The 20,109-nt window shown below is 33.3% G+C and overlaps 2 protein-coding genes across 3 annotated transcripts in view; both read right to left on the bottom strand.

Annotated features, from left to right (window-relative positions):
* Positions 1–19,633, bottom strand: part of LOC129952957 (uncharacterized) — a 35,183-nt gene extending 15,550 nt beyond the window's left edge. The window contains exon 1 of one of the 2 annotated variants that reach the window (XM_056065953.1): positions 19,510–19,633. In XM_056065953.1, the coding sequence (XP_055921928.1) occupies positions 19,510–19,573 (64 nt within the window). In that variant the 5' untranslated portion in view covers positions 19,574–19,633. Of the gene's footprint in view, positions 1–8,186; positions 8,615–19,509 lie in introns of those variants that run through there. The other variant, XM_056065943.1, reaches the window with a different exon arrangement.
* Positions 1–20,109, bottom strand: part of LOC129953026 (small nuclear ribonucleoprotein-associated protein B) — a 121,031-nt gene that overhangs the window by 60,212 nt on the left and 40,710 nt on the right. The window lies entirely within an intron of this gene.

The following is a 20,109-nucleotide window of genomic DNA, read 5'->3' as shown; positions in this document are numbered from 1 at the left end:
TATTCTGAATGGAAGGAATAATAATAATAAACACTCTTTCGTCTGTGACTCCGCATAAAAAAGCTTTCGGATTTCAACTCGCCAACAAACATTATGACATTTCAAATTCGCCTAGGAATTCGTTAATTGGTCCAATTCAAAAGGATGGAGGCGAAAGCAAAAGCAATAATTGAAAAATGGCAAACTCGCTAGCAAAACGATTCGCCGCGAATCCCATAATCGGGCCCAACGAATGGACGAACAAACGTGATTTTACACATTTCAAAAAAGTCAATTTAAAACAAAAATACATTTGGATTATAAGAAACCAATTGACACTTGTGGTAGATAATAAAATTTGAATTTTCTTTTCTAAAACCAGACAATTTTGTAAAAACAATTTGGTAGTAACGAATTGCAGTGCGGTTGCTACACTGCAACGAATGAACTATTCGCGCTCAACTTAACCTCAAAATTATACCAAAACGGCTTTTGTTTGTTGAAAAGGGTACAAATAAATTGAGAATTCGTCGCTGTCTGCGAATAGAAATAAAGCTCATGTGAAAGAAAAGTCAAAATATGCGAACATTTACATTTACAGAGCCGATTAAGAATCAAGATTAGCAAACAACTCACATCCGTATGTTATCATAGGAAGGACAAGTGATCAGCTTTAATTTAATAAGGGTAGGTAGTACGGATCTAGTAACAAATAGTCCTTAAGCATAAATCTTTGACACAACTATATCGACATGGTTAACCTGTTGTTAAAGACCAAACCTAAATTTCTGCGTTTTAACATTTTTTAACATAACGGGAGGGAAATTATCAAGGTTTGGTTTGTTTATTGAAATTGGAAGAGCTTTAGTTTTTTCAGTATTGAGTTTAAGTCCGTTCCGTGTCGACGAATCATATATAGACTGTAAATCAAGATTTATTTTAGATATTGCATTCTCAAGCATCATTTCAGTATATATCTTATATATAATTGGAAATCATCTGCTTGGATATGAAACTGACAGTAAGACAAAACAGAGGGCAGATCATTAATGAACAATGAAAACAGTAAAGGTCCAAGGATTGATCCTTGAGGAAAACATTATTAACAGGACATTCTAGAATTACAAGAAACGGTTTGCATACGATTGGTCAAATATGGATTAGATTTTTAGTTGTGTCAGAGAAGTTAAATAGGGTCAATTTATCACAGAGAAGATTATGGTTTACACAGTCAAATGCCTTTGAAAAGTCAAGAAAGTTTACCACAGTTGTAAATTTATTGTTTAAAGCATGTCTTATGTTATCAGATACGTTGCGTTAAGCTGTCAATTTGGTTTCAGTTTCTCTTCTGTTACTATTTCTCGATGCACTAAAGAAAATATAATTCCCTTTAGGCAACGACCTAGTCACTGATAAAGCTTGAAAAAAATTGAAGAAAAATAAAAAAAAGACAACGAAATATAAAAAATAAAAACGTTAGATAGTTAGATTTGCTGCTGTAGTTGTTCAGTTTTAAGTAGTTTATAGGTAGTTTAAGTTAACTAAGTTTTATATAAAGGAACCTATTTTAAGTAAAAATAAAAAAGGATATCGATAAGTTTTTTTTGTTCAAATTTTCTAATAAATACAAAAATAATTAAAATATAAATTGAAGTAAAATAGATCTGAGGGCTGAAAGGCATTAGTATTAAGTGTTATAGTTTAACTTAGTGTCCGTATGGGCCCATTAAGTTAGTTTTAAGTTATGGATAATTAGGCTAGTTTTATGAATTTTTGTCTAGCTTTAAGATTGAAGTAATACAAATGAATTTGAAACAAAAGCTTCGGTTCCCATCGATCACCGAAATCAAGCATCAGTGAGCGTGGTTAGTAGACAGATCTGTCTCAAAACCTACCGCGTGCTGTTGTCATGTGTTCTTTCTGTATGTTGTTCTGTCCTACTGTCTTGTATAATTGTCTTGTGTTGGTATCACCTTACATAGTCTAGTCGCTCAAGGTGCTGTTTTCTCTATTCTGTACATTTATGTGCTGAGTAGTATGTAATGTTATGTTATGTTATAATTCCCTTATATGGATAAGGAATGAGTTCTGGTAAAGTTTTCTTGTTTTAAAACCTAAGGGAACCCCAAAGATATTCGGAATCGGCTTCTTCGCCAGATTGCTATATCTTCAAGAGTAGATGACAGCCCAAAAACTACTCGGACGCCTGTTGCCCAGATTTTACCCTTATGAAAGCAGTACGGGAACGAATACCACTCCAGATAAATGGATGTATTCATGCTGATTAGGATGCATTATACACATAGAAGGCTATCGACGCTCAGATCTAAAGCGCTAAAAAGTTACCCTGGAAAGTGCTCTAGACAAAGGATTTTGAATGCATCAAAAATATCTATAAGGCTGAAATTAAAGGTGAGGTGGGTCATTTTGAGTAAAACTATTTTGTATGGGCCAAATAAATAAAACAACAATGAAAATAAAATATTATGTATTCTTGTCTTACGGTGTTTTATAATTGTAACAGAACTTATGACACGACTATGCATATCTTCTAGATATAATTCAAAATCATTTTAACTTTCGTATTTTCTCATTAGGTATTAGATGACTAAAAGTTCTTCGTTTGGTTCTATCAGAAAAACCTTGAATTTAGTTATTTTATGTGTTTGAACAATTTGATTAAGAGCTAATTTTTAGTGCTGATTTCCGTAGCAAATCTCCGATTTTAGCCATTCCAAAAACTTGATTTTTTCAACCAAAAGACTACGAATTCCTTATAGGAACAAACATTTAGCATAACTGCTTCACAATTCTTTTGAGGATTATGTGGGAACTTTTTAAAAAGTAAAAAATTTAGTAAAACTTGTTAAACGTAATATTGAAGATAGTGATTATACATAGATATTAAAAATCATCACTTATTTGATTAAAAAAAAAGAGGCTGGGATGCGACCCACACTGATAACTTCCCATCCCATCTGTCGATTTGTCTTGCTTAAAAGTTTGTCTATATGTACTAGTATCGATTTTACCAAACTTGCGTACTATTTTTTATAGATTTTATTTTTTATGAAAAAACGGACTGTTGGGTTTTTATATAAAAATCACTGAATATTGAAAACAATATTTTCTGTAAAATAAAATAAGTTTGAAGCCAATATTTTGAATTTTTGAAAAGCTATTTGAGTCGAAAGTAAATGTTTACCAAGTTTTAGTATTGTTTTTTTTAGAGTTTTATTTTTTGTAAAAAAACCGTCAATTCGATTTTCTTCAAAATTCTATCGAATGTTGAAAACAATATTTGCTATAAGATAAAATTAGTTTGAAGCCAATATTTTATAGATTTGAAAAGATATTTGAGTCGAAAATCAATTTTTACCAACTTTTGTTAAATTTTTTTTAGGTATTTAATTTTTTGTACAAAAACTATCAATTCAATTTTTTTCAAAATTTTACTAAATGTTAACAACAATATTTTTTGAAAGATAAAAGTAGTTAAAAGCCAATATCTTCAATTTTTGAAAAGATATTTGAGTCGAAAATCAATTTTTACCAACTTTTATAAATTTTGTTTAAGGTTTTTATTTTTTGTAAAAAAAACTGTCAATTCAATTTTTCTCAACATCTTTCAGAATGCTTAAAACTATATTTCTTATAAGATAAAATAAGTTTAAAGTCTAACTTTCAAGTTTTTGAAAAGATATTTGAATCCATATTCAATTTTTACCAACTTTTGTTAATTTTTGTTCGGTTTTTAATTTTTTATAAAAAAAACTGTCAATTCGATTTTGTTCAAAATTTTATTGAATGTTGAAAACAATATTTCTTATAAGATAAAATAAGCTTGAAGCCTAAATTTCAAGTTTTTGAAAAGATATTTGAATCGATATTTAATTTTTACGAACTTTGAGTAATGTTTTTTTAGATTTTTATTTTTTATAAAAAAAACTGTCAATTCGATTTTTTTCAAAATTTTATCAGATTTTTAAAACATTATTCTCCGTTGCTCAAAATTGTTTTGGAGATGAAATCATATGTTAGTCGTTAAATTTAGGAGGTGACAAATTTTCTTTCAGTTTTTTTGATTTAGACAAAAAACCGTTAGATAGATTTTTTTCAAAAAATATAGTTCTTTGAGATCACGTTACAATATATTATATAAAATTTAATTCAAGTCTCTAGCGTTTTTGGTTCGTAAGATATTAAGGGTTACCCAAAATTTTCACCTTTTTTTTAAACTGCTATGGTAAAAAAACCACCCACGCAATTTTCTTGAGAGCCCTTTCTGCATCTTTCTGCCTTATTATCTGTATAACAAAATTTATTTGAAGTCGATATCTCTTCTGGTTCTTGAGCTATGGACGACGAAAAAAACGTCGCGAACGTACGGACGTAAGGACGTACGAACGTACGTACACACGCACGCACAGAAATATTTCTAAAAATCTTTTATATCGACTCTAGGGACCTTGAAACGTCGAGAAATGTCAAAATTTTCAATTTGACAAATCGAAACCATTACAATAACTTCCTATGGGAAGTTAATATGTCAAAAATAAACATACATAGCTTTAAAAAAGTCGAAATTTCAAAGCTTTTATATCTCAAAAACCTGATGTGATAAATTCATTTTGAAGTTGAATTCGATCTAAAGCTATCAAAACAATGTATTTCTGCTTCTAAGTTCTTTTCATCACCCTCAAAGCAGACCATATAATGTAGATGAAAGTAGTGCAAATAAATCAATGTTACTATATTTTTCGCCCAGGATTATGTGCTATTAAGAGTTAAGTGTTTTTATTGTACTTTTGAGTACTGAGGATTATATAATTTCTTGAAATAGAAGCTTAAGCTTTGCCATTCTCTAACTGTCTTTGATCACTTTTTAAATTTGGCGAGGTAAAAACCATGTTTTGATGCAAATAATCGTCAGTTTTTTGACGATATCTTTTTATTGGAAGGAGTCATTTGACAAGATCTGTGAGTTTTTTTTTTAAATAAAAATCTTAAATCGATTAATTTAGAGGTCTTATTTTGTATTAGACTTATGTTTCAAACAAATTTAAAATGTTTACCTCACTTCGATATGGTCTATGTTCTATGATAAGACTCTAAGACAAAGTTATGTTTTGATATTTTGGTCTAATAGTGTAAATCTTTGATATGGTTCATAAATTAACGAACTACTATAAACCTCGAAACCTTACAAAACAAATACAAAATACATACAAATATGTAAATACATAAAGCAAAGCTTTGAAAGGGTTCAAGTCAATATTGAAGTGAAATATCCGGTTTGTCAACAAAAGGAGTCACAAATGCACGTGACAATATTTTCGTAACTGAAGATGATTCATTGCTTTGAAAATTGTTTAAACAAATGTTTTAATATTGACAGTTTTGTCATTCAAGTTTAAGGGTGCGTTCATAGCTTAAAGTTGTCAGTTCTTCTACAAAGAAAACTATTTGGTGACATTTAAGAAATGTAATTCTCAACTTAGTATTTTCATGGAGCAAGATTTATGTAGCCGCAATGCGGTATTGGATGTTTTAGAGTCTTCCGGTGATAATACTATTGGTTTTGTGTACAAAAATCTCAACTAATTTAATTGAGTCTAAACTATTTCTATCAGTTTAAAATAATGAAACGTTTTACGCCGTACATTTTATTATTTAAATTCCAATCATTGTTGGATGAAAAACTTCATGATCTGAATAATAAATTTTTAATGTTGAGTTAGATATATAATATGGGTGTGTTTCTTAAAAGATATACATATAAAAGATCTCATTAACGATTTTCATGCTTATAAAGATTTGTCTGAACAAACAAATTTTTTAGTTTGAAGTTCAAATACAAACAGGAGTGGAATCGAATGGGATTTGGCAGTTTTTTATACATGACAGTTAAAATGTAACCGTTTGTTCTTAATAAGGCACAGTCACAAGTGATAGTTCAATAACTGCGTTTTTTATCACAAAGAGACAATTTTGAATGCAGTTTTCGCTCTCTAAGTATTAGATTGTCAAGCTACCATCTGGTTTAGAACCTAAGCAGGTCTTAACAGTGAAACATTTCCCTATGTTATACGATTCGAAGACTTTTTGCTTTGAGATATTCCTTCAAACGTGTGTTCGGAATATTTCTTAAATATTTTTAAAACAGAAATGTTTTATAAATCATTCTTTTTAAAACTTTGAACCAGTTTTAAGAGAATTAGTGATTCACTTATTTTATATACTTTTTGATTTTTAAACTTTATTTGTTTCAAAAGCATTAACATACATAGATAAAAAGGGGGTGAGTGACTTTATATACAAACAAAGTTTTGTGGAATCAACTTGACGAAAATTTAAAAAATAAAATCAAAAAACGCCGATAGCTTGTGTAAAATTTCTAAAAAATATAAATTTTGAAATAGGTTCATATGTATGTATGTGATGAAATAAAATTCGAGATCTATCAAACTAAGTTGTTAAACCATTTTTTGTTTCAGTTAAAGGTCTGAAATTTACGAAAAGTGATCGCTTAACAAAAATGGTGATCCTGCAACAGCCACATATCATGCTTTAAGATTAGATTATTATTTACATAATCCTCCAACTAAGAAATCAAGTCAATCAGAAAGTCAAGAAATTTGAAGAGCCTGGATTGAGTACAGATATTGCAAGCCCAATGCATCATCATTTTGCTCGTACCACTAAAAATATCGCCGCTGCAAGTGAAAGTGTTACCGAAGATCCAAATATGTCGATTCTTCGTCGTTCTCAGGAATGACGATTGTCTTATTGCACATTATGGCGTAGTTTGCATTTGGATCTTCACCATATAAAGTCCAGCTCACACAACAACTGAAGCCACCTGACCATCCAAAATGGCGTAGATACGTCGAATGGGTGCTTGAACAAGGCGGTGGACTGCGATTTTTGAAACAAAATGTTCTTTAGCGACGAAGCACATTTCTTACTCGGTGGGTATGTTAATTAACAAAATTGTCGTATTTGGGGTTCTGAGAATCCTCAAGTTATTGAAGAGAGGCCATTACATTCACAAAAAGTCACTGTTTGTTTGGTGCGGTCTTTGGTTTGGATTTTTGAGTTGACCTTACTTTTTCGAAAACGATGATGGAACGAATGTCACAGTCGATTCGGAGAGTTATGATCATATAATAACCGAAGGAGAATATGTGGTTTCAATATGACGGTGCCACATGCCACAGAACTCGATCTTTATTGTAAGAGATATTTCCTGGCCGCATAATTTCTCATCGTTTGTGCAGATAAACCTTTAACTCTTGAGCACTTAAAACCAAAATTCGTCAAGTTATGAGATACCTCCCAAAATGTGTGAAAAAGTGGTCCATTTACAAATTACCGCAAAAAAATCGATGCTTGCAAGAATTCGAGTTGTGATCATTTAAATGATGTGGTGTTTCACACATAACGATTCATCAAAATAGATAACCCTGAATATTTCTACTCTTCTTTTATTGACTACAAACAAAAAAAACAATATGAACCCTAATAGATCTTCGAATTGAATTTTTGAAGTTCTAAATATTAATCACTTATTTGTATCTAATAGAACTCATTACAGAAGAAATTGATAGATTTAAATAAACAATAATTCAGTTTATTTCATCAATAGAAACAAAATTTTTTATTGTTAAAACAAATAAAAATCTTTTTTTAAATATCAGCAGGAATCTTTTGCTGCTATTACATTTAAGTTTAGTTTTTTATTCTATAAGAATAATTCCACAATCAGCACATATATTTGAACCATACAGAAGTTCAGAGAAAACGCCACCGGCATCAAACAAATTTAAATTTCACAACTTAACAACAGTTCACCTAGGCGTATGCTTAATATATTTTTTATTTTTTTATTTAATTTCAAATCACAACCGCTTGCAAACTTGAAGCGACACACAACTTGTCTGTATTTTTATGAAATGTTTCCGGATTCGTTTGATAATAATATATTCATAAAACAAGCCCACCACAAAGACTTTTAAACAATAAAAATAATAAAACAGAACCATCAATATCGTCGCTCATCGGTCGTCGACAAATAAACAGAAAACGAAATCAGAATACATAACAATCGCTAAATTTATTTAAATATGCATTTTATGTTGCATCTCTGTATAGAATTGAAAAACAAAACCCAAAAAAAAAATAAGTTAAAATTCAACACACAATACCTGTGTCAAGGACAACGAAAACAATGAAAAGTGATTTTAAGCGCCAATTTATATGAACTTTTCTGGGCAGCATTGTATCCTGTTTTGTTTGTTTTTATTTTTTAATTTATTTTTGTATCAGGTTCAGATGATGTCTTGAATCAATTTATTTAGCACTTTTTTTAAATTGAACTTTCTTTGTTTTTATTCAATTTCACTAAAAAACGTAATTAACATTTTAACAATCTTATGATCTATCACTACTTTCTTGTTTTCATTTTTTTGTTTTTAACTTATCTCTTTTTTTAAAGATCGTTTGAAATCGTTTTTGAGTTGAATTTCCTTTTTTCCGCTTCTTACTGATTGATTACGACCGTATCACTATAATTTTTGAGTCTTCCGTGCGCGATGTGTACCGTATCAAATTTTAAAACAAAGTACAAGCTTTCCTTCGGATACTAGTGAGTTTTATATAAAATGGAATTAATTTCAATATCAAAGCTTACAGATGGTACGGAAAAAAGGTGAATTAAGATAAAAGCTGAAAGGAAGAGCTTTGTTTTGATTCAGACTACTTCAATAATACCTTATAAAACCAGGAAAAAAAAATTTTAAAAACTGTGAAAAGGGTCTATTTGCGAATTATATAATGTCATTGCCTTTTTGTTGGCATTATGAATATTGGCTGACAAGTCCATTAACAGATTCTCAATAAGAAATTAAATACAAATTGTTTTACTATTCAGATGATATAAATTGATAAAACTTAACGACGGTTTTAACGAAGAAAATGTTGGTTTTTCGCGTAAAAATGTTGCAAGTTTTTGGCTTGAGCCTCAACTATAATTGACTTAACCGAAAGTAAGCTAATGTCAAAACCGAACGAAAAGTTATCAGAAGTTATCGTCAAAACAAAAAGTAACCATAATGGATTCAAGTAACTTAAGTAAATGCCAAACAAAATGCGTTTCAAATTTGACATTGGCTTAAGCTCGAGCCATTTAAATGGCTCCTGCGTAATTGCGACAAAGTTAGCGACATTTAACGAAACGGTTAAGTCTATTATAGTTGAGGCTTTGAGCGAGCAGTTTTCTTCATGTAACTCAAAAATTTAACAAATTTAATCACACGCAAACAAAATGTCTTGAGAAATGGTATTGAATGTCAAGACTATAAAACTGCGAAAAACAAAGAGCAGTAGGTAGGTGGGTTAGGCAGATACAAGCAACCCATGCGAGTCTCAATTAGCTCTCGAAATCTCTGTTTTGGTACCATAAACTCGTTGAACCTATGCAATGAAATATACAAATCTCTTATATCGTTATCGCAAAATTTCTTACATTGAAACTAAGAAACAATTATTTTGAAAATTTCACAAAACTCAAAAATTATCCCAAATCGTGTCCTTTCATGGAATTTTTCCACAAAATTGAACTACAATTATTTGAAAATGACAGCAAATAGGTCCGCTAGCATACTTTGTGCACTTAAGTTCGTAAAAAGAAATATTTTAAAGAGTGGGGGTAAAATTCTCTTTAAAAAAAAAACTACAAAAAAGTAAGCGAACGGAAACAATAAATTTATCACACAATATTACTGTCTTGTTGCTGTTTTTTCAAAATTTTGTTTTTAAATTTTGTAACTGACAGCAAAGGCGAACAATTTATTTGAATTTCTATAAAATTTGAAATTTTCACAAATCAGCCCAAAGAAATTTCTTGGGCTAAAATTCGTAGTTTAGGGAATTACTCTTGAAGAATTTGTCAATTACTCGCGAAAAAACTTTAGTTGGTACAGGCAATGATTAAACCCAAGACCTCTGGCGTAACAGCCCTACGCACTAACCATCAAGCCACGGGTACTACTTTTATCTATGATTGCCTTAAATTTGTCTTTCAATACAGTTACTGTAGATAGTTTGAAATATTTAAAACAGCAATATTACTATTTCAAATCTATGTACATATTGCTTTTTTCTTTTTAGCAACGCTGGTTTTGAAAGGTTAAGCACGTTATATGTAAATATGTGAACTGAATATTGAGAAAACATTGTCGACAAGTGTTTTGGACCAAACTGAAAACATCCCTCTGTTGGACTGGCCAGGAAACAGTCCTGATATGAACCCAATTGAAATTGAAAACGTGTGGGAGCTGATGAAGAGGGAAGTATCTAAAGATGCGGTCACTGATGCCGCTTAGAACTAAGGCTCTTATTATAGCAACAAAATATTGAAAAAATTACAAAAAAAAAACTAAAAATATTAATTTAAAAAAAAATTCTAATTATTTCTATTCAAAAGTAGGAAATAGTTTATATTCTGCATTGGAAGGCATTACAATATTCGAAAACCTGATTAAAATAGCTGAAAAGTGAGCCATTGCATAAAATCTAAAGTGCGTCTAATAATATGGCCAAGGACTGTACGTTGTTAGATTCTACCTGTCTTACAAAGTCTAAACGAAACGCTTAGCTATTTATGCTGAAACGGTTTTGAACCTACAAAGGCAAAACGGTTTAAAAGTAAGTTGTGTCCTTATAACGAATCGGTTGCCTTAACAATTCTAATATATTAAGTTTTTAAAATACATTCAAAAATTTAAAAATAATCTTGAAGATGGGTAATTTCCAAACTTAAGCAAATAGTTAATATTAAAGTTTGAATTCGAAACCCGCAAAACTGTAAAAGTTTTAAATTCTAGAATGATATAAAATGCTCATAAAATGTATGGTATAAGGTAGTATTAATTTATTATATTAAGTCTTCAAAACCCCGTTTTAAAGGCGAGATTCGAGTTTAAGACATCTAAATACCAAAATAGCCCCTACTAAGGTGGATATTTTGCAGCTAGTTTACGTTGTTGGACATTATACCACTGTTTCAGCCAATGTCAGTGATGACCGTCAATTATCGATTTAGTTCCTTTCGAAGCTATTGTGCCTCTGATACTTCACTACGTGGAAGAATTTTGGTGTGAATCCTTTTAAGATACAGCTTCTGCCGAATTCTTTTAAAAACGTCTCGATGAAGCTCATTTCTGGTTATATGATACGTGAAAAAGCAAAGCTGGTGTGTTTGGAATCAAGAGTAGCCAGAAACTTTGCAGAAGCTACCAATCCAGCATTTAGAAAAGGCAATGTTTGGTGCGGATAATGGGCTGGCTGTTTCATTAGGCCGTATTTCTTCATAGTTTTATGATGTACATCGCAACGTTACTTTGAATAGTAAGCGATACCGACCGAAATGTTAGAAAGATTGGACTTAGCAGGTGGACTATATGAGGCACAGTCGCGGCCAACATTTGTATGAAATAATCGGTATATAATTAAATATATCGACCGTTTTATCGATTCCACTAAAAATGTCTCGCATTTTTCGAATTTTATGTTTTTTTTTTCATTACCGAAAGTTTTTAAAAATGTACTTGTAATATTTGTTTGCTGTTCAACAGAATTGTGTAATTTTAAAATATAACCGTGGTATTATTTTAAATTTGAGTTCTCAACTGCCGAGTTTAAAAAAGGGTGTTTTTGAGTTGTGAATTTGTATTTTTGATCTTAAACTCTATTCCCAACCTTAACTTTTATTAGAATCAACGCAACGTTTTTCGCTGAGCTGATTTATGTCAAGACAACAAAGTCTTCCAATTCACAAACAAATTAAATGCACCCTACTGATAGCTACCGGTGCATAAATTATCATGGCAATACCAAACAAATGTATGTAGGTATTAATTTTGTCAGTCTATAAAAGCTTTACAAAAGCTTTGATTTCATCCACCGAGAACATATTCAAACAGTCTTCAGACAGTCAGATAGACAGTTAAAAACCTAAATTTAGATAAACGTTTAAATATCAATATTTTGTGTATGGTCATTTAAGCGTGAGAATCATAAGTGTACAATGTACATACGTTCATAAGCTTATAAGATTATAGGAGAGAGTATATTTAGATTTACTCATTAACTTTAGCTCCGGTTTGTAAGACGGCCGTCGACGCGACGACCGACGCACGTATAAGCATATTCTGAAGTTTACCTTGCTGCTGGCTAAATGGTAGTCATATTGTCGTCAGTTATGTTTTGCCGTCAATATAAAATTATAGCAATTCGATGGATGGCGTCGTTGATGGAGTGTAAAGGGTGTTATTGGGTCATTCATCAGTAGAGAACTATATGTATACATTTTCGTAACTTGTTTGAAACTTATGAGTATTTTGTACTTAAAATAATAATATTGGCTCGTGCTTTGATGATATTGGAGTGGTCAAAGACATTTATGAACTTTATTATTTTTTATATCGTGTTAAACTGCTGTCAGAAATAAAATAAAATATATCGAAGTTCATAATTGATTAGTCAGTAATCAGTAGAACAACTTTTAAAAAATACGAATCAGGTGCGGACCTGGTAACTTTTCAACTTGTGGAAAACTGATTTTATATTGCTCGAATTTAAAAACTTTATATTTTCGGTTACAGGAGTAAAGTTGATCATAGAGACATTCAATCGATAGATCAATTCCGGAGATAAAAAAGCTTACGTATACGCAGAGTTGGAAAAATTTTGATTACAAAAAAAAAATAGCAATTATTTGTTATTTACGCTGCCGTTGAAATTCCACATCAATAAGGATGTGAATTTAGAAATTAAAATGAAATGCTGAGTGTACTTTAGTTAAAACGGAGCCCTGGGGAACACCAGATGCTTTTGAAATATAAAGTGCAAAAATCTCCAAAACTATGCAAAGATTTGATCCACTGTTCGATTATGTAACGAAAGCCATACTGTCGGTCAGCCATACTGCGGGTCTTCCGTTTTTCGAGTTTTTTCTTATGCTGTTTCTCAACCGCTCGGAAAGAGACCAGTAGACAAGGAAAGATGGAAAAGCGTTGAAGAACACCTTGTATGTCTTTCAGTAATGTTGCAACTGCACAAGTGCGAAAGAAGATTCGCTTACGCTCTCAAGAACAGGAAGACTCATGACACTCTCTGGTAACGTCAAACTATCAGCAAACTGTGCTGTAAGCAAATTGGATTTATCAATCGCACTTACATATAGGGAGTGTCATTGTGGACGAGCGTTGGAACCGAGCATGACGTGGTGTTACGTACGTTTTTTACAAATTACCAGAAATTTGTACTACTTATGGGACATTTTAGTATTTTTTGATCCGTAATTTCTTACTTACTTACTTAAGGTGGCGCTACTGTCCGGGGCGGACCTGGGCCTCAACCAACAAGCGTCTCCAGCCAGCTCGGTCCCTAGCTAGCTGTCTCCAGTTTCGCACGCCAAGTTGGTTGAGGTCCTCTCCCACCTGGGTGCGCCACCTGAGTCGCGTCTTCCTCTACTGCGCCGTCCCTCGGGATTGGATTCGAAGACCTTCCGGGCTGGAGCATTGATGTCCATCCGCTCTACATGACCTAGCCATCTAAGCCGTTGGACTTTAATTCTGCTAACTAGGTCAGTGTCGCTGTACAGCCCGTACAGTTCGTCGTTATATCTTCTCCTCCATTCTCCATCTATGCGTACGGGGCCAAAAATCACCCGAAGAATTTTTCTCTCGAAGCATCCTAAGACGCTCTCATCTTTCTTTGACAGGGTCCAGGCCTCAGCGCCATAAATGAGAACCGGGATGATGAGTGTCTTATAGATGGTGATTTTACATGCTCGAGAGAGGACTTTACTTCTCAATTGCCTTCTAAGTCCAAAGAAGCAGCGATTTGCGAAAGTTATTCTTCGTTTGATTTCAGCGCTGGTGTCGTTATCTGTGTGCATAGCGGTGCCTAGGTAGACAAAGTCCTTAACTACCTCAAAGTTATAGCTGTCCATGGTGACGTTTTGTCCAAGACGTGGTCGTTCAATGTCCTTTTTTGATGACAGCATATACTTGGTCTTGCTCTCATTGACCACTAAACCCATCTTCTTCGCTTCCATCGCAATGCTCAAAAACGCTTCACTGACATCACGCTTTGATCTTCCAATTATGTCAATATCATCTGCGTATCCGAGTAATTGGATGGACCTTTGGAAGATTGTGCCTCTAGTGTTGACGGTTGAGTTTTGCACAATTCTTTCCAGAACGATGTTGAAGAAGTCGCATGACAGTGCATCGCCTTGTCTAAAACTTTTTTTGACATCAAATGAATTGGTAAGATCTTTTCCGACCTTGATAGAGCAGCGTGCATTCTCCATCGTCATTCTGCACAAACGGATAAGTTTGACAGGGATGCCAAATCTAGACATTGCTCGGTAGAGCTCTTCCCTATAGATGCTGTCATACGCGGCTTTAAAATCGATAAAGAGATGGTGGGTATTGGTTTGAAGCTCCTGGGTTTTTTCCAAGATCTGCCGTAGTGTGACTTTCCTGGTCTAAAGCCACACTGATAAGGACCAATCAGGTTGTTGACAAATGGCTTCAGACGTTCACATAATACGGCAGAGAGGATCTTATACGCAATGTTAAGGAGACTGATGCCTCTGTAGTTGGCGCAGTTTAGAGGGTGTCCTTTCTTATGTATCGGGCAAACTATGCTGAGATTCCACTCATCGGGCATGCTTTCTTCCGACCGTAATTTCTGGTCATGTACAAATTTAATGCGTCGAATATGACCAATGTTTTATTGGAAATGAGAATGAGTGCAACTAGCTGACGATTTTTTAAAAAAGGGCATATTTATTAAACCAAGCTATAAGTGTAAACATACATACATACTTGAATATACCAAGGATAACATTCAGCCCTATAAGAAGAATCGTCAGAACATAATTCCATAAGAAAAATATGTATTTCCTTTTCACTATTTTGAGATTTTTAATTTTTAATGTTTGTTTTATTTTCATGTGCAAAGCAATCAACTCTAAACATATACAGTACGTTCTCGATTATCGCAACTTATCAAAACAAGGGTAGTTGGAATGACTGGGTTGTTGCAATAACCGAGTAAATATTTGTTTAAGCTCAATTCGAGATGCAAAGTGAAAATCTGAAAACCAAAACTTATTTAATGCAACATGAATAATAAGAAACGAAACTAAAATAAGTTATTTCATTAGGGGCTGAATTTTGTTCTGTTCGTACCTAAAAAAGGTATAAAAAAAGACATACCTGTGGCCGGTTTAATTTTATTACCTGAGGCACAAATGTCGAATGGAACCATTGTTGAAACAATGCTAATGTCATCCAAGCATTTTTATTTGCCTTGTATAAAACGGGCATGTGTTCAACATTTTTAAATGATATTGGGTTTACAGATGACGAATAGTTTAACTTTGTGTATACCGGATGCGTTGATGCAGGCGAGAAACGTGATTCTTTCTTTGCTTGTCTTTCGCCCAGGAGCTGTCGATTCCTTTAAAGCTACAAGGGTTTTGTTGGGCATATGTCGTTAGAATAACCCAGGCTCATCGGCGTTATACATTTGATTGTGAGTCAAATCGAGCTCTCTGACTTTTTCCTTAAATTTAATCAAGAATTAATCTGCAAGTGGCGGTTCGTTTGAAAGTTTTTTCCACAAATTTTCAACAGGCGAATTCCATGTCTCTTCTTAAAATTTTCCATTCAAAATATTGCTCGCATTAAAAGATTCTGGCATCTCTTTAATTTTTTCATGCAACGGGCAAGCCCTTGTTTTAAGGACCTCGCTGGAAATTGGCAGATTTTGCCAATTGTTTTTGAAGAGTTGTGATTACCGCGTCATTAATGATAAAAAATCAGCTGTTGCGAAAATCGAAAGTTGTGTTAATCAAGAACGTACTGTATGTATAAGCATATACGTAAAAGCTGCCTTATTTACTCTTCAAAGTTGTCTAAATCTGAAAGTTATTTATGATTATAGATTAAATGAAGTTTGAACGTAATTTCAATGTTCCAACGTTCGACGCAATATTGCTCCTTCTTCTTCCTTAAGTAATAGGACATTCATGACAATGCTTTGCATTTTGGTATTTTTGCAATGATTGTATCACACTTTTTTATAACACTTAACAAATATTAATAAAATAAATTTGTTGTATTTGTGGCTTTTAATCAAAATTTAATCCTAGCTTTCCTAGTTAAGTTCGTTCATTTTCTGAACACGAATAGACAAAATGCTTACAAACGAAGAGGGACATTTTGTGTTTCCGGTTACTCAAAAGGTTTTAATTCTCTTCCCGGCACTCAGTGGTTATAATTTTAACAGAAAATATTAACAACTCATCCAAATTGTACTGGTTGTGTGTTCAAGAAAAACATAAGGTTCAGATTTCATTTTTTGTTCTATTAAAATTGAGGGGAAAATTTAAGGAGAGCTGTTTTTTGAACAAACCTTTCGTCGATCTGTCAGTTATAAATTCGAAGTAAAATATTTCTTTTACTCCTACTAGCTTTTTAAAATCTAGGGCAACAAAAATATTACGAGTGAAGATTTTTCGGGCGAGACTCTTGTTAGGGCTAAATATTATAGAATAATATTTGCATACCATTTGTCGTAACACTACTGCACTTAAAGAGCATTTATTTAAGCCGGGCTTAATCTATATTGTGTGTTGTACTAACTATATTTTAGGTCAATCTAAAGAATAAGGTCATAATATAGTATATGCTATAGTTTTATTTTTAAAGTAAACAATGGCTAGGTTTAGACAATATAAGGAACTTTTTAGTAAACTGTTTTCTTTGAACGTAAGTTTTGACAAAGGATACTATTTATTTTTTCAAATGTCATAAACTTCGAACTCGGAACTTTACTTCATTAACCTCTACCTCGAATGGATTATTTCCATGCTCAGAGGTAAAAAGATTCGAGCCACTCTAGGCAATACAATCGCAACAAAACACGTGAGTAGGGGAACACCCCAGGGTGGTGTCCTTTCGCCTCTTCTATGGCTTCTGCTGGTCATGGATACAATTCTCGTTAAATTAGAGAGACGTGGAATGAAGGCGGTAGCCTACGCGGATGATTTGGTGCTATTGGTGTCAGGAAAGTACACCTCTGTGACTAGTGAAATCACGGAGTCAGCTTTGAAGAAAGTTAGCAACTGGGCCACGAGTTGTGGACTAGGAGTTAACCAAAGTAAAACTGAACTGTTGCCACCAAAACTAAAGTACCGCCCTTCAAGCTACCTCGACTCAACGCTCAAATCCTATCATTATCTTCCAGTGCAAAATATTTGGGAGTTATAGTCGACCCTAAACTAAACTGGAAACTAAATATTGAAGTACGGGTTAGGAAGGCCTGTGGTGCCTTCTACGCCTGCAGCAAAACTTTCGGCAAAAAGTGGAGACTTCAGTCGAAGATGATTTTATGGACGTACAGCCGTAGTACGCCCAATCTTAACATATGGTTCGATTGTGTAGTGGCCTGCTCTTGCCTATAATATTAATAAGCTAAAGAAGGTTCAGAGAACAGCTTGCGTGGGTACCACAGAGGCCATGCGTACTTGCCTAACGGACGCCTTAAACGTTATTTTGGATCTTCTACAATCGACCTTTTTATTAAATACATAGTTTCTTGCAGCGCTATTAGGCTGAAGGAATCAAATAGCTGGTTGTCAAAACCTTATGGTCACAGCAACACTACGATATTGATTCCCTCAGATAGTATCTCGGTAGACACTGACTACTGCACTCCTACTTTCAACCTTAGTAAGGGTTTTAAGGTTATTTTCCCATTGAGGGAAGATTGGGAGGATGACATCGTGTCGATAGGTTTCGACACAACCATTTTTACTGACGGCTCAAAGATGGAGTGCGAAGTTGGTTCTGGGATCTTTTCTGAGTCCCTAAATGTAGCCAAATGCTTTAGGTTTCCTGACTTTGCTAGCTAGTATGTAAGATACTTGAACAAACCCCAAACCAAAACTGAAATGCGGCTATCTTTACAGACAGTCAGGAAGCTGTCAAAGCCATTAACTCGGCCATATCCTCATCTAAATTGGTCCAGCAATGTCGCGATGAGCTTGCGAACCTGAATATTAACCTCGGTGTCACCCTGATCTGGGTTCAGGGCCATAGTGGTACCGTGGGAAATGAACGGGCTGACGAGCTAGCCAGGCAAGGATCGGCCCTTCAAAGCTCACTTGAGGAAATGGTTAACATTCCTCTTTGTGCTATGAAGGGTAAAATCTTTTCTATCTACTAAACTGAATCAAACCGAAGGTGGAGCAATTTACCAACTGCATTATATCTAGGAAGATATTGCCCACCTATAACAAAACCCGTACAAACGATCTTCTATGCAGGCCAAGGCAAGACATAGCCAAGACTGTTGCGGTTTGTACCGGACATTGGCCTATAGGAGTTCATGCAGAGAAGTTGGGTATCTCTTACAACACCTTTTGCCGTAGCTGTAGTGACCAAAGAGAAAGTGAAACGATAATCCATTTCCTCTGCAAATGTCATGCTTTGGCAAACACTAGAATGAAATACTTTGGAAAAGCATTCTTTCAAGAACTTGATGAGCTATCTGAGACAAAGATTAGAGACCTAATCTTTTTTCTCAATGAAACAAAATGACACTAACATAATCGCTATGAAGCTTCTCTATCAATCTATCCCTTTCAATCAAAGGTCAAAGGAGTTTTTGGTATCAAAACGGCGCACTACAGCGCTAATTGGATTTCAGGCTAGGTTGCTTTGAGATCGCCATTTCTACCTACCTAACCTCTACCTTCAGTTGATCACGACCAGTATTTTGTATTTTTTTAAAAAAATATTACTTATTCCCTTTTCAATTTCACAAGGAACCCTTTCACAAAACACATACAAAAATTGTTCAAAATATAAATAAATTAAAGAGTTATAAAGTTCAGCTTTCAGCTAATTAAAAAATCATGATTAACTGTCACTTTAACATAAGTGGATTTGACTTGATAGTGAGGAAGATTTTTCTTGGTTAACTTCGCAGTCAACTTTCCAATAAAATTGCCTTAATTGGAAGTCATTTTATTTTTTGGCACTGGCTAATAAGACACTAGAAACTTGCCTCACAAAATAAGCAGAATAACGTAGTATTTAAAGTCCCTGGCCATATTGCACTGCAGAATTTTTATAACTATTAGGTTATACGCAATATTTTCAAATATTATAGAAAAAAAAATCTATAAATCTGTTGTTTTATTTTTATTAAAAAGTAGGAAATAGTTTATTTTCTACATACAAAATAATTTGAATGCATTACAATATTCGAAAACCTGATTAATATATGTAGCTGAAAATTGAGATTTTGCATAAAACCTAAAGTGCGTCTAATAACATGGCCAGGGACTGTATATTAAGCTGTAAGTAAAATAGAGGGTCTCAATAAGGATGTTAACAATATACAATATACATACATACATGAAAATTAAATGCATTTACTTACTTAATCTATCCGTGTATGCTTTTTTATAACCGGAACATTTTCGCAAGTATAAAAGTAAAATCATTGGAATAGTCAATGATTTGTTGGGTTTATTTATAAAAAAAAGTTCATTGGTCACATTTTTTTGTTCGATCGCTGCCTGAAATTGAAGAACAAACAATAAAACAAATTCTTTAATCAAAAGATTGAACTTACATTTTACATTTACACATCAGTTACTGCCATAAGTATCCAATTATCCATGCCCTGTTGAGTGCAATAAAGTCAAGAGATTAGGTCAACCATAATATTTCTCTGTACAACAGTAAAACATCATGTCATTTCATTTAAAAAGCGCAGAATTTTAACATCAGTTAAAATGTTACTGTGGATTAAAACTCCTCTATTGATTTTTCGCTGTGACAAATAATTGATATGCAAATTGAAATTGAAGATCTTGATGTGGTTGCAGTAGATACTTACATATATACATATTCTGGACAAAACATTATGTGCTTTATTTACCAAGTTACCTTGCTATTTTAGGCAACATGGGTACCAGTACGGGTTACTACATAATAAAGCTCTATGATATAAAATGACACATAAAAGTAAAGTTGC

The sequence above is a fragment of the Eupeodes corollae genome, chromosome 1 (genome assembly GCF_945859685.1).
Source record: "Eupeodes corollae chromosome 1, idEupCoro1.1, whole genome shotgun sequence".
In the NCBI taxonomy this organism is placed as follows: Eukaryota; Metazoa; Arthropoda; class Insecta; order Diptera; family Syrphidae; genus Eupeodes; species Eupeodes corollae.
This window is presented reverse-complemented; position numbering and strand designations above follow the sequence as displayed.